This window comes from Semicossyphus pulcher, unplaced genomic scaffold (assembly GCF_022749685.1).
Source record: "Semicossyphus pulcher isolate SPU_LCO1_2020_fin unplaced genomic scaffold, fSemPul1.0.p SCAF_4, whole genome shotgun sequence".
NCBI lineage: Eukaryota > Metazoa > Chordata > Actinopteri > Labriformes > Labridae > Semicossyphus > Semicossyphus pulcher.
The window spans coordinates 6523536-6546101 of record NW_027211715.1 but is presented as its reverse complement, the minus strand read 5'-3'; the positions used below and the strand labels follow the sequence as shown (position 1 = coordinate 6546101).

The following is a 22566-nucleotide window of genomic DNA, read 5'->3' as shown; positions in this document are numbered from 1 at the left end:
AACTAGTTTCTAAACTAGTATTCTCAATGATATCCTTTTTCTGAAAGAGGGATAGGTATATGTTGGGTGTAGGTAAGGTCTAGGAATTCGAGCAGAGGAGAATGAATCTTGCAGGGATAAACTACACCTACACTTATGGAGTTTAAGGATAAGAGATGGGTTTGGATTTGGGGTCTAAGAAGGGTCCGTAGATCATACATTACCTGCTGGAGATTGTGCAGCATGTACAGGAGACTCCCCTGTCAGCTGAGGCTCATTTAAGTCTAGATGTAAATCAGCTTTCTTGCTTTCTGAGGTGTGATTTTTGCGTGGCCCTCCGTTGTATTGTTCAGTGTGCCGAAGATCCAGATGGCATGGGCGCTCCTGGGGAGGGAGGTCTCTGGTATCACAGTCCGGGACAGTATTGCTAGACTTCATTTCATCAACCTGGATGTGAACAGTGTCTTCCTTCTCTGGCTCCTGGATCTCCGTCAGGAATATGGAGGATTTATCTTCCTGTTCCTCGTGTTGTTTGTGCTTCAAACCGTCATTCTCAAGGTGGTTCTGTTGGTCACTGGAGGGGGCACAATTAGACTGTGGGGTTACAGAGTCAGACTCGAAAACATCACAGGGAGTCATAGCATCATCTGGCTGTTGAGGTGGAGTTTGGACACCGCCCTCTTCCGAGCCAAGCTCCTCACACTCGTCGACAGAGAGCAACACTGAGCGCCGGAAGTTAGAGGTCGACTGGTACTCTGGCTGATCGTTCTCCTGCTCCACGCCGTCATCATCGAAAGCTAGATTCACGATCCCCTGATAGTGTGGCGAGGCTTCAGTTGGCGGCGGTGGAGCCTGACCTGGAATCACCTCAACTTCAGACCTCTCATCTTCTGTGGCCTCTTCATCTTCGTCTTCCTCTTCGTCCTCTGAGGAGAAGAGCTGAGGGTCGGGGACGCTTTTCACAGTCACAGTGGCCTCCACCTCCGAGTGCTCCTCCTCTACAGGAACCTCCTCCCTGTGCAACCAGGAACGAGGACGCTGTCTCACTCCCTCCTCCTCGCTAGTGGTCTCTGCTTCTCGCCCTCGCACCCGCACCTCCACTCTCAGCCCCGCCCCACCTTCGTACATCTTTAACTCCTCGGGGGTGCTCGTGTCACTACTACTGCGACCCAGGAAGTCATGACAGCGCATGGTTCCACACTTGGAGACACCTCTGTCGTTGGAGCAGTCGTCGTCTTGCGAGCCGCCCGCGTCGTAGTCCTCTGAGCGAGGCTTGATGTCGTCAGAGGAGGTGGTGTGTGTGCTGCCGGTCTCAGACCCTGGGCTGACCTGATGGTGGATGCCGCTCCATGAGTCCTCTAAGGGAGTGTCCATGCTACCCATGCTGCAGGGGGTGTCGATGGGGCGTTCAGTGTCTTTTGGGGAGTTTGGGGAGCTGACCTCATGAACTTGTCCTCCACTGATGTGAGCTTTGTTGACACCACTTTGTGACTGTTTGAAGGTGCTTGCTTTAGCAGATTTGACACTGGGGATCTTGTTAGCTGCTGATGTAGCTCTGGTGTCCTCTCCGGCACTACCAGCGTTATCTAACTGTATCTCAGTCTTCTGGAGACTCTGCTCAGGGCTTAGTGAATCCCCTCTGGCATTGCTTATTGGCTGGTCAGTGAGTGCTACCTCTGTGCTATCTTTCTGCACTGCATCATCACCAGTGTTTTCAGGTTGAGCCAGCTCAGTTTTACAATCTAAACTTTTGCCATTCACTGCCTCTTTTCCTTTAGTTCCTGATTTCTTGGAGGCAGCAGCAGCTGAGGTTTTGGCAGTTGCTCCAGATTTTGGAGAAGCTTTCTCCGTAGATAATTCTGTACTACTTTTTGGCTTTGGTCCAGACTTGGCAGCTACAACAGAGGTTTGCTTGGAGGGGGCGGAAGAGGGTTTTGTTGGTTTAGCGCTGGATTTAGCTGAGGCTCCAGTCGCTGAAGTGGGTTTTGTGATCTTCTTCTTGGGAGCTTCACCGGCTGCTTTGTCTGGTGCGGAGGATTTCAACCCGTCCTTGCTATCCTCTTTCCTGGGGGAAGCTGGCTTTTTCAGGGAGGATCCATGCTTTGAGACTAAACCAAAGACACAACCCAACAAAACATTAAAACATGACGACAGTATAATGAGACACATCCACATCCATCAGACTTTGAACGTCTCACCGTGGTGGTCTGGTGTGCCTCTTCCCTTGGTTTCTGCTCTTCCTGCTGTCAATCCAGTAGACGCTCTCTCTGCTGCACCAGTCCTGACTTTGCCACTTTCTCTTAAACTTGATTTATTGGTTGGACTGTAAACGGAAAGAATTCATAAAACAGTTGAGTGACAACAGATGTCTTTACCACAATATCCCTGAAATATATAAGCTAACATAAAACATATTTATGCAAGAGCTGCAGGGGAAGTGAATCATGAGTTTTTATTTACCACCAGCAGGGGGCAGTAAAGATTTTCTCCCATTCAGTCAAGGTCAAGCCTCTGAGACATGAGCTGATTATCAATGTAGAGAATTTCAAGTTGTTACTTGTGTCCTTGCGAAGAATATTCTTCCCTGACTTTTAATTAAGATTAACTTTAGGAACAAAAGAACAGAAATCAACCATTCACCAATTAAAATGTTCATTATGTGACCTAAGGCAAACAGTTTACCCTGTACAGCTTTTTAAATCCATCTTAGATTGTCATGATAGTTAATTTATTAAGTCAGGTTGAAAAATATGTAATGATAACCCAAAATTGTGAGAAAGGGGGTGCAATGTAACCTGCCCCCTCAGAGCACCTTCATTTTTTATGGATTACACTGTCAACTTTCACTGCAGTGGGCAGAAATCCAAAAAATAAATTAATTATACCTTTTCAAAATAAGCCAATCAAAACACACAACCATAAAATGTTTTATTAAAACACCTCACATATATGCCTGCTTTCCAAGAAGACTATTAAATATTAATGTGCTTCCAGGACAGATGGAGTTTGGATGATGCTGATGGTAAAAGAGATATTTTTAACATCTTTGAAGGACACATAAGAGGCTCGTCAGAATAAGCTACACGGTTGCTTTTATCCTTGTGGAAGCCACATGTGGCCCAAAAAAAGACAAGCAGGCAACTCTGTCTAGCAACAACCATCAGTATGATTGTTTCATATACCGTGACCTAAAGACTTCCAGTGAAGGGGGTGGGACTTACTGCCATCGAGCTCAGATAAATACTTGGTCCAGTCATGTTAAAATTGCTGTGTGGAAGCATGGCACTGATATTCAGACATGTTCAGACCTAATTCAAGTTCAGAGTGCATGTTGGCTGGGTCCAGACCTTCAAATCTGTCCACACCCATCAAATGTGCTTTGCAGGGGACATATGATTAGCCAATCAGCACCTTGGGTAGGTGTACGACGTTATCAAGCTCTTGCTAGATTTGTCTACTTATAATAAACAGATATTGACAATGAAAACAGAAACTGTAGTCCAGGGATGATCACTGACCCATACGACTTTGGTTTATTGCAGGAAAACCATCCATGTGAAGAGCAAAAGACAGGGAAGCATTAGCAAATATATAATCCCTGAACCCATTTGCTATCATGTGACAGATTTAGCTTTCTAATAATCTCTATAAACAGATATCAGCAAATGAAGGCAGACGACAATCCCCTCTCTACTCCAACTCTATTCACGTGTCTCCAAATAGTAGTCGGACTGTAAACATTGGCTGCGTGCGGAAAAGGAAGTCTCGGCCCAGATAGCCTTAATGCTTAATCGGATATCCACTGGCTACACCGGACGCCCCAAAACATTGGCATTCAACCCCAGAAGCAACATTGATGTATCCCGGCTCCAAGATTGTTCCTGATCGTATATTATTTATTTTTACTATAGTGTTATTGCAGCTGCCAAATTGCATGCAATAGGGACAGACGACTTTGTACATACTACACTTTTATTGAAATAATAGTGGTCTTGGAGATACAAAGAGACCTTCGCTGAACTAACCATTCAACGTAATGTTTCTTCCAGATGTAGTATGACATCCTGGACTGGACATGCTAAATGTTTTTCTGATATAGTAGAGTCGGTCGTCTTTCAATCGGAAGGTCGGAGGTTCGATCTCCAGCTCCCTCAAGCTACATGTCAAAGTGTCCTTGGGCAAGACACTGAAGCCCTTTTGCTTCCGGTGGCATAGCCAACGGGAATGAATGTGATAACTGATTGACAGTTGGGCACGTTACGTAGCAGCCTTCAGCCATCAGTGTGTGAATGTGTGTGTGAATGGGTCAATGTGACATGTAGTGTAAAAGCAGCTTTGAGCAGTCGCAAAGACTAGAAAAGCGCTGTATAAGTACAGACCATTTACCATATACTAAAATAGGTGCAAGTCCTATTATTGTAAAGCAGCTTAAATGCTTTCTAGCTGTGTGTCAGAATAAAGGAGATATAACAAAAAGACAACAACTGTGACTGAATTGACAAACTTGTTTTCTCTATTCTCTACTCTATTTATAGATTCTACATAGAAATGCGGTCACCTGATGATGGTTTAGCTTCTTATTCATTTCTATAAACAGACATCTGCATGCTAACAGCTAACAATCCGTTCTACATCTAAAATTCAACTTGAGATCAATTCTCTTGAAGCTGTGCAACAAAAGCTGTTTACCATTTAGATTTCCCGACTTCCATCAGAAATGATCGATCCCACCTCCGTTCAAGAAATTATTTTAGAAGTAGTTTTCTTCTCCTCTTGAGGACAAAGCTTCATTTTTACTTTTTACAAATCTGCATCACGATGTTAAAATTTCAGCAAAAGGTAAGACCCGTTAGTTAAAGTAAATCACAAGACAAACAGTTTCTCTTTCTGTAACAATGCAGCATGCAGAAAAGGAAGTCTTGACTGGAAGTCATTTAGCGCTAACTGCTGGCTAAATCAGACACAGTCCTCAGACTACAGGCGATGGGATCTGAAATGGTTTTTACTTAGCTATGCCCCATTCTTTTAAACCCAGCAAAATCAGTATGTTGGCATGGCTACGAATCAGAGTTGACCTGAAATGATTCTTGATTCAGGCAGATTAGTTGATCTCAAGTGATTACACAGAAAAACAAAATCCCCATCCCCCACGGAAATGGGTAAGAGTGGTGTAACTGTCAGACCGAAGATGAAAACAGAGTAACAAGTGGAACATTCTGTCAGATATCAGGCATACAGAAAAGTCCAAAGACAACATCCAGCTGTAGAGCATAAAGTTTTACACCTATCATTTTATTGAATACACCTGCTCTATAAGAAAAGTGAAGTTATTATTTGGCATTATATAGATAAAATCTAATAAATGTGATAGAGAAGAAGCAATGAGAAAGCATCCTGATATGCAGCATACTGCTAAGAGTGAGGCTCACCTGCTGGTCTTGGTTGTATCTGATTTCTGAGGAGGTTTTGTCAGTGGGGATTTGTTTACCGCTTTGGCCTGGAGTTTGAGCTTTGCACCTAAAACACAGAAAGGGTCCAGGTATATACTTTAGAGAACAATCAACCAAAACAACACAGACGTCCTACACATATGAAACTTGATTTACTCACAAATTAATCTTAAAATCTTCAGGGAAGCAAGGATACAAAGTAAAGTGGGGTATTGTGTTGCTAGTGTGCAAGCTCACATCACAGAGACTCAAAGTCTCTTTCGGGGTGGGGTACAAAGACACATGCTGTACTTCTACCAGCAGAGCAGACAGCTGAGACCCACTACAGCCGTGGATACTAATATCAGTTGGGATTACCCCTCCTCCCTCAAACCATCCTGACTACAAAAGCTCAAAGTGATCAGTCACACCCCCCTGTGTGACAGCTGTATGGGGCTGTGACCTCTGCCGTGAGTTTGTACACTGACACCAGCAGTCTGCCAAGGTCGGCCTCATGTGCTTCGTTGGCTGATAAATCAACATTCATACATGACACCGCCCTTGTCTTCTAAAAATCCCTCTTGGCCAAGGGACAACATTCATCATACTAATTATCCTGCAGGTCCTTTAATATTCCAGCTACAGTAATACAGCTGGAGCCGACTCGCTGACACTTCAGCTTGGCTAGTGATGTCCTTAATAGTAACTGGTGTCAGTTACAATGATGAAATGTAAAGAGGTCAATAAAGAGTGTAAACCTGGGATGGAGTGGGTGTCGTTGCGAGGGCTGCTGGCACCGTTTTCTGGCGAAGCGCTGCCTGATGAGGGTGAAGCGCGGGGCTGTGCCTGGGTGGTGCCAGAAGTGCTGTCAGCCTTTCCTGCTGAGCTCTTCTGAGCTTTCATTGCAGCCGTCTGGCTTGTAGAAGTGCAGCTGGGGGGAGATGTTTTAGGCCGTGCACCCGGGTTTGGCTTCTTGTCTTGCTCTTTAGCCCCATGAGAGCTTCGGGGGCCATTGGCACTTGCTACATCCCGCCTGGCCCCTGCAGCTCCTGTGCCATTGACAACAGGTGTTCCAGCTGATGCTGTCTTTGCTTTTGCTGCTACACTCTGGTCTCCTGGTTTCTTTACACTCTTTGCCTTGGTTGTGTGACCATCTCCTTGTTTGTTAGCTGTCCCCAGTCCATCAGACTTCATGGCTGATGCAGCACCACGTGAGGAGGAGGTTGTGTTTTCAGACACCCTTTGGGTCCTGTGCACAGGAGGACTCTCAGGTGCAGATGGAGGGCATCTTACAGCCCTCGACTGCAAAAAACAAACAAACACATTAGTCATGTAACCCAGAGACTGGATTAATCAGAAAATAACCGGAGCACAGTCATATATAACTGAAAGCTTTTAACACAGATTACCTCAAGCCACTGAAGCACACTGCTAGAAAAGATGCTGGTCTGCTTTGCTCATCAGCCAAAGTCCTATTTCTGCACATCCTTGTGTTTTCTTTAATTGCCTATAAGGTAATTTATACTTTTTGACAGTTAAGTATAGGTTAATGTCTTTTTCACTTAATGTCATAATTGAACTTTTGAAACTACATAAATGTCAGTATCTGTGGAACAATCAGCAGATTCAGAGTCAACGACGTAAAGTTTCTGTTTTGACTGCATCAAACCACTTCCTGGGAGTGATGAGCTTCACTGCTCTGAAGCACTCATGTCTCTCCATCCTAACAACCCCTCTCTGGATCACCTCAGCCAGGCTTATCTTTGCTTTTACATCTGTTTAGAGAGGTCCCTGCTGCTCATTTCATACTGTATCTCTTTGCTGTGAGGGTGGGGCGTTTTATGACACATGGCGTCCGAAGGCCACACACTCTAATCACTGTCAGGGATTACACAAACTTACATGGCTTTCTCTGAGCTAAAAAAACTCATTCACATCATCAGATTAAGTCAAAGTCAGAGTTTGGATCAACAAATAAAACAGAAATAAAACTTTCAATAAAGAACATAATCGTTGGGTTTAATTACCTGTGAGCTAGTGAACACAGGTTTTTTACCGAGCCTTCGACTGTCCCCTTTGTCAATAGCATCTATTAAAAACAGGATGAAAAGGAAGACACAATTATTCATCATCCAGTATTTTGCCTGCAAAACAGATTATTCTAGACAGGTATAAGAGGCTGCAACACACTGTCTTGGTCCTTCATTATATAAGCTGGAGAAGCCCTTCTTTTCATTCACAAATTCCCGTCTCCACACCCTGTGTTTACCCTCCGATGTTTTCCATTTGGAAACAAACATCAAATCAATGCATTGATCAGTCAGCCATGTCTGGCAAAGACTATTCCAAACAAAGCACAACCGTTTCTATACCTCATAAAAAAACTATTTTAGAACCTAATGATAGTATTTCATAAAAAGCAAATTGAATTTACTCCATTAGCTGAAGCACTGTATATTTGTAATGTTTGCATTTGAGATATGGAATCTGATTACACTGGCAAGAAATGTACCAGTAATAAGCACAGACTGATTCCACCAAATAAATTATTCATGCAGTGAATTTCAACACATTACTGGCTCAGCAGAGAGGAAACTGCATCTTATATGTATTTGTGGAAGCTTCTCATCATGTGCAGACCCACAAAGCTGGAATTCTGCCTCTCACTCCCACCCATTGACACAAGCATGGCGGGTTTGGTGCATTTACCATGTTAGGGTCCACTCAAGACAGTTTGAACGGTAGCTAACATAAATCAAGAATTTCAAACAACAGCACAGACCAAAAATAAATGGGTTAGTAGTGACCAGACAGCTGTGTAGAAATAAGCCATTTAATGTTTAATCAGCCCACAGCATACGCTACAAGGGCTTTGGTTCACCCCTGATGATGCAGAGCCACTGCTTCAGCGCTAGGCTGGGTTAGGGAGCAAAAAAAACACATCCACACACACCGCAGCATGAATATCCAGTGTGAGAGTACAAACAAGGATATTCTTCCTTACCTGCAAGTATCCTCTCTCTGTGTTTGGAAGAAAGGGTCTCCCATCCCTGCGTGTGGCGGACCGCGTAAAAGGTCTGAAGCAGGAAGGTCCACAGCCGACCACGTAGCGTACAAATCTCTTGCCTGAACGGCTGGCAGACACAGAGGAGAGAGAGGCAGAGGAGAAGAATGGAAAGGGGTGCGCTGCAGCACAAGCGAATCAGCAGCTGCTTGAAGAACCTTTCGCCATGGCAACAAATACCCCTCCCTCCTCCCTCCCTCCCTGTCTTTCTGTGTCCCTCCCTCCCCCCTCCGTCTCCGTTGCAGAATCCACTTGAGCTCCCTTGAGCAAATCAGTGATGTCAGCGGCCGTTGCCCATACTCCTGCCTCCACGCCTGATTATAAAAACAGGGCTGGACAGAAAGGAGGAGCTTTCTCTTCCTCCTCCTCTGCACTAACCACACACCCCTGACCAGCAGAAACGCAGCCAGATTAGCAAGGGCTGCTGGCACACGTCACAGTCTCCCTCAGCCTAATCCATTCTGCCATACTGTACGGTATTTACAGGGGTTATGCGCTTTAACTCGTGCAGCCAGGTCAATTTCCTCTGGAAGACAGCTCACGAGCTTAACCTGCCTGCCTACACAATTGATTTTTGAGAGTCTGTAATCTCTTAACTGTTTAATAGACTATTGACTGATTGGATTTACAATGATCTTTGACAGTATTCAACATAGTTTATTTGTTTATTTAAAGTGTATTTGAGGCTTGAACTGAATAATTTCATGTTTATACTTAATCATGACGTGCCAACATTTAAATTAAAGTCCTGTGCATCAACTCACAGCACAAAGCAGTCACTTAACATCAATATTTAAATACATCCAATGGAAGAATGGAGCTGGATGTCAGTGATATTATATACTTGCATTTAAGACTTGCTTGGTTCTAATACCAATTACTGAAACACAAATCTTGATGAAACCGTGCATAGGATGTTGTTGTGACTACATTTTTACGTCATGTGTTGTTAAAGGTGACCTGGTGAGTTCTGGAATCCTAGCAGCACAATGGAGCAGTGTGCACGGACAAGGACACACACACAAATTTACCCTAACATTAAGTTGGACATTCCTGAGCTACAGAAATTGATTATACATATCAAACTGCAGAAAACTGCCCCCCCCCTCCCCAAAATTTTGGCTTGCATGCGCCCCTGGATGTACAGGTGGCAGTCTCATGCAGAGATATGCTGCACTGCACCACCAAATGCAGGGAGAAGAAGACTGCAAGCAAGTGAGCAATGCACGATTACAATACTTTGAAATGTGTTGAATGATTTCTTGCAGAGCCAATTTTGTTTAGACCTCAACGATACGTGAATCTGAATGTAAACATTATTTTTGTTTGTTTCCAAACAAACTTTACATTTGGACAGGAGTAGGAAAGTAATATTAATGGGCAACTGACAAAAGCAAAATCTTTGTGTTTATAATGAGAAGCAGAAATATTTACTCAAGCCAACACTGATTTGACATTTTGTATCTGTATCCACTGATAACTGACAGCTGCAACATAATAGTTTTAGGGATCAACCAAATTCAATTATAATTCTTAACTGAATAAAGTGTTAAACGATGAACTCAAGTATTTTGTGGTTCCTCTAGTTTGACAGCACTGAGTAAAATTCAACATGGCAAATACTGTGGCCTAAGTTGTGTAGATGTAGGAATCTCTTTTGCACCTCTGTTAAAAACTAATGCAACTCTGGTATTTATGTTATTATTAGTAGTAAATGTATGATTGAGGGAAAAAGAATGTCTCATGTATGCGTTAAAGTCGCCTATTTGTTGTGTAAAAACCCTTTCATACCAAAGCCAAGCAGAGTCGGACCCACATCACACCCTGGTAAGGAGCAGGGTTGCAAAGTCCCATTGGACAACTCATGCTGACACATATTCACCCCAAGCTCTTGCTTTAGACTGAAAAGCAAAGTAAATGTGGAGTTTGCCCCTCCAAAGCTGTATGCTACCCTGCGTTCAGAGTGAAGAAAAGCACACAATGATAAAGAAGATGAAAGCACAAAATGGTTGTTAGAAAAGATTTTCAGGTAAATCCAGCTCAAGGCGAGAGACTGAAAACATCATTAACAGGAAGGTAAAGCTGTGTGCATGCCTGAAAGAGGATCTTATCGTTATCAGCTCTACAATTACAAGGAGAAGAGGTTAAAAGCTCGGGCAAAAAACATGAAGTGGACGCGGATTTGTTGATTGATTTAACATTTTGTCAAACTGTGACCCAGGCAGGTCCTTTCTTAACATGGTTCTAATTTGCTCTAATGAATAGGACTAAATGGGAAACTGAACTACAATGATTAGATGCGAGTACAACCCCAATAAAAGAGCAAGAGACAAAGTATTGAGTACAGAGAATCTGCTTATATCACCTCTTCTTGTTTCTGTCCTCCCAGCTCCAGGAGCGAGTCCTCTTCCCCATCATCTCCAGTCAGAAGGTACACAGCAGTGAAAAGATCACAGCAGTTGTCCACAGTCACACCTTCTCTGATAGCTGAACACAACTTCTTCAATAACGTGGGCTCTCGGGTAAACTCTTCCCTCTGTAATGATACATAACAGACACTAAGAAAAAAGAAACCTATGTTGAATATTTCCCTAGGTGATTACAGTAAAGGGGAGTGCAGGAGCACTGCTTCACTGCCGCCTCACCTTGCGAAGGTCCCAAAAGGCCTGAGTGTGGATCACTCTGGGGAGATGCTGGACAATGACGCCGAGGCTCTCCTCCTGCAGCTCTGTGGCAAGACTCCGAACCTGTTGAGCCCACTTGACTTCTGGGAGACTGCCAAGCAACTGCTCGGTGCCACAGAGCATGGTTACTGCATTCTGCACGGTCTGAATGGAAACATCTATCAGCTAAAGAAACTCTCTCTAGGTGAGAACACAAAATAAAGTCAAATGAACATAATCCTTTAATAAAGAAGCAAAGACACCCAATGTCCTTGTGTATTCAATACCACTTGTTCATCACTTAGGTGTGACTCAATCAATGTAGTTAATGTTATCTGTCGATAATAATTTCAAACAGATCTTTTAAGCCTTTTCCACTTTTCTCTTCAGGACACACTGGACTGTGCTCGCAGACTAAGAAAGAAACTCCACCAACTAAAGAGTTTTAGACAATGCAACAGGTTTCTGTTTTTGACAAAAATTGTACTGCATGCTTTAAGACATTTAAAATGCTCTGCTTGAAATAATAAATTGTGTCTGATATGTTTTTTCTGCAAAATACGTTTAATTATGTAAAAATCCTCCCAAGGCATCTCCTTCTTCTCCCTCATTAAAAATTCACGACTCTGCATAGTCCCCGCCCACTACGTACTACATTTCTCCTTTTGTAAAATTACAGCCGAAAACAAAACACGTCTGGAAACTTAGCAAGCTTGAAATGTAGTAATTAGTAGTAGTAACGTTAACGTTAGTAGTTTGCAAAAATTACGATGACGGTTACAGATGGCTTGCACATTGCCTTAGTGGTTGCCATAGATTGCACATAGTGATATGCATAGTGTCACCTCATCCATTAACGGGATTGGCTCCTTAGGTTTGTGACGTCTCAAACCTGCCAATCTGAAAACGTGTTGTTCAGCCTGTCCTTGGTACGCTGCAGTTTAAAAGCAGACAGCCCCAGCCATGGAGATGACTGCTGATGTTGTCCCTGATATGTCTTGTAGCTCATGAAGAACACCACATGGAGATGTTTACAAGGTTAAACACTGGATTTTCACTGGAGCGGGTCAACATTTTAACAGCTTTGTGCTACCCACTGGGCTGATGCAGACAATTTGTTGATGGCAATCATTGCATTTTGGATGTGGCATTCTGTGGCATTGACATGATGATTCCTAATTGTGGCGGTGGTGATCTGGATCTAATGTCACTCAAAGTAAATGCGGATAAGTCTTGGAATGTAAAACACTACACCTAGAAGCTTAATTGAATAATTTGATATGACTTGTTTTCTGTGACTCGTTGTCAGTATCTGTATTTGCTGATGTTATGAAATTATATTATTCTTCAGAGTTTGTAATGACTTAGCCTGCTGGCAATCTACTTTAGATGTTTTTAAGTCAAGCTCTAGATCGTGGACAGATTAACCCACAAATAGGATGATTAATTTATGTCTCTTTTTTTTACAGAGAAAATCCAACATGGCTGAAACATTTGCAATCAAAGTTTTCACCGTCTGCAATTTATCAAAAAGATAGAGTCTAAAACCGATACCAATATTAAAAGTGCCTCCAATAGAGCACCGTCAATGTACCAATCTAATACCTGTACGTATTAGCCCCCCAACTTGTTTCTGCTCTTAGAAAACATATATATTATGGCTTCCACTAGTAACTACTGTTTTGGAGCTGCAGAAAAGAAAAAATGAATTCAGAAAAATGATCATGTGATGATAGCAGTGTGGTGCATGCTGAAAGTGTATTGCTTGTCAAAGCACTAATGGAGGTTATCAGAATCAGTACCAGAGAGAAAAAAAACATGGTTTGGGAGTACTCTAAAAATAGAAATATTTATGAATCCAGACCCTGGCCTGAATATGTTTTTTATATTTTCTCTGTGTGCATGTACAACCCTGCTTTATTTGCTTTTTATTCCTGGCCAGGACCTACTGATCAGTGGAGGGAGTCCCCGGATTGTGTAACGGTTCTTGGCCAGAATCTGAATCTCAATACTTGCCAAGAGTGAACAATAGTACACTTGTCTTGCTTTACTCACACGATGCACTCCACCTCCTTCACAGTGATGAAAGACAGACTCAAAATCTAATTACCCACAACAAGGCTGGATCACTTCCCATCCGTCTACAGCCACATCACATAGCTAAATTAGTCCATCTTTAATAACTGAAAATTTAATAAAGGTCATCTTTAATTAGATAATGTTTGGATTTCCTTCCTGTGGAACAACACTGCAGAACGGGTTGATGATATTTGTGCAATTATATGAATACAGCACAGCTGATGACAATGTGGGAGGGAGAAACTCACCATGGTTTCTGTTACAGCTGTTAGACAGGCTCTTTGGAGCTCAGGGGACAAGAGGGAAAAGTTTCTCTCACACCACGTCTTCACAAAATGTTCAGCAACCCACCTGAAAATACATATCCAATAGTAACTGGGGATAAATTGCTTTAGGCAGGATAGTTCCATTTCTAGGCAGTTTTAAACTTCTTCTTAAACAGTCGGACAAAGTCATGGAACCCTTTCTGATGTTTCTGCAGTGTAATCAGGCTCTGAGGGTCTAAGCAGTGGTAGGCAGAGCTTTGCTCGAGAGAACAAGCCAATGAGTGATGATGAGAACGTCAGTAACTCTTGGTTCACCCCCCCCCACACACACACACACACACACACATACACCACTTCACATCAGAACCAGCTAACAGCCTCGCGCAACACATCCATTCCCCCTGACCTACATTCACACACTTCTTGTCCGCGCACTGCAGTGTGGAAGAGCGCAGTTAGCTTGCAGTAGTATCAGCCCCAAGACAACTGGGAGTTAAATATTCAGAGTTTGTGTGACACAAATAAGAAATAAATGAAAGGGATAAAAGCTGTGAAGCACATTGAAACACAACAAAGGTTTCCAGTTAAATCTGATCCACGTTAACAAGCAACTTCTTTTACGTAAGACATAAAAAATGCTCTGCGTGAAAAATAAGAAATTGTGTCAGATATGTTTTTTCTGCAAAATACGTTTAATTACCTTTTAAAAATCCTCCAAAGGCATCTCCTCCTTCTCCCTAATTAAAAATTCCCAAATCTGCATAGTCCCTGCCCACTATGCAAATTTCCAACTGCACCCTCCATCGGGAAAACAAAACACGTCTCTGCTATCGTTTAGTAGCAACTTGTTGAAATTTAGCTAGCTTGAAATGTAGCAATTAGTCATAGTAGTGTGAACGGTAGTCGTCAGTAGTGAGTTTGCAGAAAATTACGATGATGGTTGCAGCTGGCTTGCGTATCGCTGAAGTAGTTGCCATAGGTTGCCCATATTGATATGTAATGCGTAATCTATGAGGGCCAGTGTGCCCCATCATCGTACATCCACTAATGCCGGAATCAGATTGTCAATCATACATTTACGTGTCAGAGCACTCTGTCATCCTATTGGTCAATGTCAGGGAACATGTCGTAGGAGATGTCAAACTAGGAAACAATAAATTCTGACAGGCTAGACTTCTGGTCGGGGTGTCTTGGAGCATCAAAGACGCAGCATCGCTGTTCTTCAGTTATGTTACATTACACGTCCATTCATCGTTCCCGACACTGGATATTTGTCGGCCACTACCAAATAGTGTAAAAATCGGCCTGAATTTGTGTAGTATGATCCCGGCATAGGAGTGTTATTTTTCTCGTGACAAAGACAGATTGTTATTCGAAGTATCTGTCAACATTTTGGAATGTGTCCCTGCAGATATAAACCTTTTTACGCAAGATCTTTTTTTTTTTTAAACTAGAAACACATGCAACATCGCTTTCTGTGAAGACACCAGACTCCATGGACAAAACAGTTGTTTAACCTTGCAGAACACTGGAGCTGCTCGCTGCCTCGGTCTGTTGTGATAGACAAGCAACTTCTGTCACTTGTGACGTAAAACAACTGTTTTGGCTAATGTAGTCTGGCTTTGAAGAGAGCGATGTAATGGTTTCTGGCATCGATGCCTTCAATTATGTTGCCAGTCACTACAAATAACAATCTGAGCCTGTCAGTGGAAAAAACAAGCACTTTTTGTGGATACACTTTCAAAAAACATATAGTAAGAAAGAAAAAGGGCCCAACTGTGGTCTGTTGAGTTCACATTAAAGCAAACTGCACTTTAGAAATAAAGCTAACCCTTAATGACACAGACATATGATCTTGCGTTACCTAGCAACTAGAAAGTGATGTTACTTGCAGAGGCAAGAATGGCGACAGGTTTGAAAGTGTTAACATTTAAGCACCATTAGTTCATTAAAAGCATTTTGCTCAATTAGCTTTGAGTGCAGACACTTACCTCTTACACAACATGTGGAGGTTTTGAAGGCCTAAGGCGTGTGTGAGGGACAGGCACTCCAGAACTGTTCTCTGAACACCGTCATATGGCTTTAAACACAAGGGGAAAAGAGGCATTAATTATCACACACTAACTTCAGAAAATGACACACTGAGGGCTCAGTTATGTACAGTAACGGGTATGAAAATGTACCATGTATCTAGCTCGTGGTAAAATGGGAATGAAAACATGTTCAGAGAAGTGAGACAACATTTCTATTGACACTGATCATGCAGACAGCATACAAAATCAACACGTGTAAAGCCAAAGGAATAAAAATGGGATTTGTTTTGGTCTTTTCAGCTGTGATTCTTCACATACTGCTGAATCCCTGATGCTTTTTAGATTACAAGGACCCAGCACACTGAAGTGATCTAAATACAAAAGTAAATAGAAATAGAAAACATACAATCCTAACTCATTTAGAGTGAAGGCTATAGGGATCGAGTCAAGCACTCTCTTCTGACAGGTGAGGGCCCAGCCTTTAAAATGTAGGAAGTCACTGATCAAGTTTTTTCTCTCATGTTGCTGATTCCAATGCATAAAGGGCATTTGCCATAAGTCCTATGAAAGACAAAATATGTAATAAAGATGTTCTGTTTTCATTTCTAATGTTAATATTTGGTTGAAATTTTGTTTTTAAATATGACAGAATAATCCTAAATACACTCATTGAGAATACTGAAACTGACTTCATATTTATGTGGCACTAGATTGACATATTTTCAAATATCAAAAATGCTATGTATGTTAAACTCCCTGGCATATACACACAGAAAACAGAAATAGAAAGCTAATTGTATGGTAAATGGACTGTACTTGTATAGCGCTTTTCTCGTCTTCAGACCACTCAAAGCACATTGGGCCTCATTCACTAATACATGCGTAGAAATGTTCTTATTCTGCGCACAAAGTAAGTTCATACACAAAATTACCGTCGGATTCATGATTGTTCTCACCACCGTACGTATGTTAGTGAATCAGAATAATTCTAAATTGACAAGTGCGTGGCTGCAATCTGCATACTACCACACCCCCATTTCTCTATACAAAGACATCCACTCGGCGTATCAGGAAGAGAGCAGTGAGGTGAAGACAGAAGAGGAAAAAGTTGCAAGAGATGGTCCTAAAGCTCAGCACAGCAGAAACACACTTTTCTGAATTGTGTCCTCAGGAGTCACGATGTTGAAAAAAAAAGAAGCTTGGGCTTCAATAACTGAGGTTCGGACCGTGACTCAGTTAAGAAAAAAAAAAAAAGCGTTTCGTCATCAAGGTGGATGCTAAAAAAAGAAAAAATGAAGGAACTGGGGGGAGGACAAGGAGCACCTGATCTGACAGCGCTGGATGAGAGACTGGCTGCAATAATTGAATCATTTATATCTGGAATTTGTCCCCACACTGACAGTGAAAGTGATGATATTAGACAAGAGCCGTCTCCTAAAGGCAATTCATTTTATAATTTAAAGTGTTGTTTTGTAATTAACGAGTCAATCCGAAAAAAACATTTTATTCAAATGAAAATAGCAATGCTTATTGCAACTATTAATTAATTAGAATGAACAATTTAATTTGGTCAATGCATTAGTAAATTCACGGTTTTAAATGTTCAAAAGTTTTCTTTTAGATGAATAGTTTAAATATGCCGTGCATTAAGTTATAAGGGTGTGTTTACATTTTCTGAGAAAGCCTGTCCTTCATCATTTGTGCGTACGCATGGTCGACGAGGAAGTTCTACATTTGTTCGCAGAGCACAACAAACTCAAGTAAGAACATATTGTTGAAACCCAGATGTGTGCGTCAAACGTATTCACACACTGATGGCAAAGGCCTAAGTGCCGATCTCCAATCATTACTATGCACGTTCATACCCGATGGCTATGCCTTTGGGAGCAATTTGGGGTTCAGTGTCTTGCCCAAGGACACAACCGACTCCACCACTGAGCCACAGCTGACTCTAATAAGCCTAAGAAAGCAAATAAGGTATTGAGTAGTTTTCCTTCCTCATAGCTGACCTTGGGGAAGAAGCGGCAGCAGTCTCTTGTCAGGACCATCTCCACCACGTCTTTCAGCCCCTCCAAACCCAACATGTCTGCTGCCAACACCACCTGACTGTGGGACAGGAGACATCAAACACACGTCAGTTTGCTTTATGTGCCTGCGGCTATATTAAATAAACTCCCTAACTTGTGGATCCTATCTTAATTCTTTTGTAACCATTATAATAAGGGTGAGGACCTGATTAAGGTTCAGTTCCTAAGTCAATGCTCCTCTCCTAACTGAACACATGAAAAGTGTACTTCTTAAGAACCCTTACATCTCGATATCTTAGATAACCTTTAATATACAGATAAGCTGCTTTCTTTGACTTTTTCGACCAGGTAGTGTTGGCTTACTTCTTCAATACATGTAGCTTCTCTTGTATGATTTTACACAACCAATGAAATATCAACAGCTGCTAAATTATCCCATTCCACTTCTTTCATCTACTAAATTGGTGTTGTTGAAAATTTCCCAAAAAACAACATCTTTGAATTTCTGCACAGACGTTTAAACACCACCTGTCTTGAAGCCTGCAAACTGCCATTGTCTCCACTTTTTTTCTTTGTTTCAGTAATAAAAAACGATTGTTATTACGTAGATTAGGTCCGCAAATTAGAGAAGTAGACATAAAAGTATGTATGTAAAAAATGTTCGATTGAGTATTGAGGGTTTCCTAAACTGAGATAAGACAGGATAAAGTAAAGTAAGTCCTTAAGTTATTAAGGATTTACTTCTGTAATATTTAACTGTAAAAATCACATTTTAGACCCTTCCTATCTTAACTTTATACTGAAAGCTTTTGTACAATGGCCGCTCATTTTGGACATTCATATCACACACAGTACCTGGCACTGGCTCCAGGCGGTAGATCCACAATGGCCCCATACATGAACTGGAGAAGGATCTCCATCTCATCTGGCCCTAGGCTGAAAGGATTAACAAAAAATGTTTACAAGCTTTAACTTTCACCTTAACATACAGAAGTGTCTGCTATCACAGTTAATAGTGTTAACACGAGTCCAGGCACAGTGTGGATGCATTCTGTCTTTCTATATTTTCCTGATAATACATGCAAACACAACTTAAGGGCTGTGAATAAATCTATACATCATGCAGCACTGGGCCTAACGTGACTGCAGCCTGGGGGCCACTTCACAGGTTTTCCCCCCACACGTCAATGCAGCCGCTCTCCATTCTGACAGCCGTGTCTTCCCCCGTTACCCTCAGATCAGTAATGCTGAGGCGAGTGACACTCCGTCTCTCCCTGGAGGAAAAAACTGGGCTTCATTTGCCTCTGCCTCTGAAAAGGGACAGTGGGTGGTAGTGGGGGTGTGTGGGTGGTGGTGGGGGCTCTTCAGCAGGCAGTGGATGAGAAGACATTTATGTGCCTCAAAGAAAAGAACACAACCTTGCTTGGTAGAAATCTGAGCGTGCTGTTCAGGCTTTCTCTGGCAGTGGGTGGTTGTGCGTGTGTGTTTGGGTATGCAGAGTTAAAACATGCCATTGTGCATGAAAGCCCATACTGTACACAGCCACCTCTGTCACAAGACAGGAATAATAAATGCAGCTTATGCAGGATTCAGCTGTATTGTTCAGGAATGAAATGAAGAATTGTTACGCCAGGAGTGGAGGTGTATTATTGATCCATGTGACCCACTCCTTGATGACGCGCATGCACCAAGTCTTACCCTTGCAGAGTGATGCACTGTCTGGAGCTCTCCATCCAACTCCCGCTCAGCATGGCTCGGAAGTACTGAGACCGTGCACACAGGATTGCCCTAGAAACCCAATAAAGCAGACAGTTGCATGTCAGATTCACCCACCACTTTAATAATTTACATGTCATCTAGCGTGCCTGTGTTTATCTAAGTGACTCTGAAGCAAACGACAAAAAATTCTAGTGTGTGTTCTGTATTCTCCGGAGATAGTGGCCTCTCAAGACTGCACAGTCACTGATATGGAAATATACTGCCACAGAGGTGTTTGTAGTACTTAATTAGCTCCCTTTAAGGATTTGGACTGATAATGTTCTAAATCTCATGAAAAGAATGCTGTGTGTATCCAAAGCCTTATATCTTACACCTTTGTTTCACAGAGGTCATTTAATTTCCCATATCTATTAAAAAAAACTGCATGAAAATGACGCTGCAGTTTATTTGGTTTAGTCAAACATACACTGTCCTCCCACCAGAAATATGTATTAATCTGCAGCTAAAAATAGTCCCCAACAAATGCATTTCAATTTTACAATTTTCTCCTGGTTGAGTATGAATCAAAAAAGCAGCTGGGCACTAAAATGTGTTTGTCCAGCTATTTTAGGAACAACTTAATATAAAAAATAAAGAATGATATATTTATGACCTGATTTCTAAAGCACTAAGTCGTCAGTAGGAACCAACAGGCCCGAGGCTCAGAGAGCAGACGGCGTGGGGAAATCAGAAGGTATTGTGGGACGCCATTGTTGGTTTTGTTTTGTTTTTCTTTGGGATTTTGTGGGAAGAGAAATAAAGTTATGCCAGCTTCATCAATACATTTCAGAGTCTCAGTGTAATGGAAGTGTAACGTTTGTTTTTTTACCCTTAAATTCTTCCAACAGTAGCCGTTTTTACACTGCGGTTCCGCCTCAGCGCCGCAACGAAGCTCCGCCGTCATGCAGCCTTTGCCATTTAACATTGGACTAAGCAAAGCTGGTGGCTGTTATGCTATTTAAGTCTTTTACTTATTTTTATTCTACTTCTGTGTTGATTGCTCTGCACCAAAACGACCAAAACAAATTCCTTGTAGTGTAAACCTACTTGGCAAAAAACCTGATTCTGTAAAGCCGCTCCAGTGTGTGTTTCTACAGCGTTCCGGCATTGCAGAAGCAAAACGTGCGCAGTACACATACACAGTGCCGTTCCGCCCTTCTGGCTCTGCTGTTTACACGGACGCCGTTTCACCTCTGTAACGCCTCTGTTAATACCTCCAATGCCGAATCAGAGGCGGAATGGTGGGGCGATGTCATTCTGCCTCTGATTCGTGTTACATGATGTAACGTTACAGAGGCATAATAATAGCGCCTTGAACTGGCAGTGTGTAAGGGGCTATAATTGCGGTTAGGAAGCGATGTAAAAAAAAAAAAACAGCTTATACTGTGTTTGGCTGAGGGACTGTGTTGTATTTCAATGTGATGTGTTACAGATATCCTTTGAATTTAAGTGAAGAACCATTTCACAGTACACAGTAAGTCAGCTCTGTGCAATATTGACAAATTCACATATTACTTTATTTTAAGAAAATCAGTTGATATACACACAAATATTACTTTGGGAGTCACTATCAGTGCTATAGAAAACATTTTCAGAGTATCTTCGAACGAATAGGCCCACACAGCAACCCGACATATTCACTCTAGCTCTTGTCTTAGCTTGAAAACTTCACACTTCAATATTATAATGACCGAAAAATAATAATAACCCTTATGTCAATATACGGATTTATTATTAAATTCACTGCCAAGACTACAACCTTAGATGTGTAGCCAATATATTTCTTTATTAGTAAAATGAACAAATAAAACTTGCAATGAAATGAAAAAGTGAAATTTCTTCGACAAAAACAAATGAAGTTTGTATTTGTGTTATTAGAAATGCGTTCCCAATGGAGTAAGAAGAAAACCTTGTTTAGCTCACATTTTTATGTGTCAGAAATTGTGGTGACTTCTGTTTGCATGAATCGGATAATTCTTCTCTACGCTTTACACAAGTTGTGGATTACAAACTAATCCCCGATAGGCTCTCTGCTCTAAATGTCATAGAGCAGATAAATATAATGCTATATAGGCTGGGCAATATGGACTAAAGTTAAGATCTTTTCACACCACATGCTGTTTACAATTTAAGGCTATTTTATGCCACCAATGTAAACAGCTTTTTAGAAGGTGTTTTCAGGCAACCGCCTTTTGAAACTCACTGCGCCGCACACTTCTCTCTCTTCGCTGCCGATGGTCGAATAAATAAGTTGTGCTGCTTTTACTGACTACAGACTTAAGCCCATTTTTACAGAGGGCAACAGTTTACTCCAGTTTGAACGCTGCAAAACCAAACCTATATTTGGAAATAATTCCTCACTTTTGTAGCACTATCTAGTGTATGTTGCCATGTTGACCTTTTCCCAGAAGAAAGCTCTAGGCTGGAGAAGCCCTGGCTCAGCCTGTGGGTGAGAGCTACAGCAGCTAACACTGAGATGTTACACAGATAACTGCTGCAGAGCAACCAAAAACAGCCCAGCTTCTGCTCTCCTACAAGCACTGGCTGTCTGGCTGCTCCCCTGAGCATGAAACCTGTCTCCATGGTTACAAGCTACTACTACCTCTGCAACACTGAATGACCACCCACTCGCACGAGTCAAAGGCAGACGTGCAACCTCTGTAGTGTTTTACATGTGGTAAATTGGGCTGTGTTGTACTGGAATACACTCAGAATACATGCCAACTATGATGACCAAACAGACTGTGCTGTCTGATTTCAGATGTGAATACGGGGGCTGAGAGCTGTCTAAAAATAGCTCTACCTGTGGCAGGAGAAGATCTGCTCGGCTACTTGGATGGTGATGTCACATTGCTCTCCTCTCTGATACAGCTCCAGCAGGTCAGCTCCGAGGCCCGAGGCTGGCTCGAGACCAGTTTCTGGAGGGACGAATTGAAGGTTGAGAGGGATAATTAAGGAATAATCGAGGGAAAGTGATGAAGACAAAGGCAGTGAGCGTGTGAGACAGATAACAGAGGTATTTGTGTCTGTGTGAAAAAGCTGAAGTAGCTGTCACTAAACCACTTAACTGCATATATTGCAAAAAGTCACAATCATGCTTGTTAGAGCACAGCTAAATGTTGCATATCCATAGCTTACCCATGCTGCAATTAGCAGTTTACAACAACAGCAACGACAACAACAGGGATCCAAATGTGATTAGCGCTTAAGTGGATTATGACAAAGATAACATGATGCGATGAAGGGGGGAGGGCAGGGGACAACTGAG

At 42.1% G+C, this 22566-nt stretch overlaps 1 protein-coding gene across 1 annotated transcript in view; it reads right to left on the bottom strand.

The window, feature by feature from the left end:
* The window catches only part of btbd8 (BTB domain containing 8), a 32889-nt gene that overhangs the window by 3623 nt on the left and 6700 nt on the right, over positions 1–22566 (bottom strand). The window contains exons 5-18 of the mRNA XM_069679719.1: positions 22102–22216; positions 19239–19328; positions 18396–18476; positions 17523–17619; positions 15472–15560; positions 13463–13565; positions 11118–11300; positions 10838–11008; positions 8413–8542; positions 7436–7497; positions 6167–6710; positions 5409–5496; positions 2178–2302; positions 204–2087 (exon numbers count right to left, since the gene is read on the bottom strand). Coding sequence (XP_069535820.1) covers positions 204–2087; positions 2178–2302; positions 5409–5496; positions 6167–6710; positions 7436–7497; positions 8413–8542; positions 10838–11008; positions 11118–11300; positions 13463–13565; positions 15472–15560; positions 17523–17619; positions 18396–18476; positions 19239–19328; positions 22102–22216 — 3762 coding nt within the window. The remainder of the gene's footprint in view (positions 1–203; positions 2088–2177; positions 2303–5408; positions 5497–6166; positions 6711–7435; positions 7498–8412; positions 8543–10837; positions 11009–11117; positions 11301–13462; positions 13566–15471; positions 15561–17522; positions 17620–18395; positions 18477–19238; positions 19329–22101; positions 22217–22566) is intronic.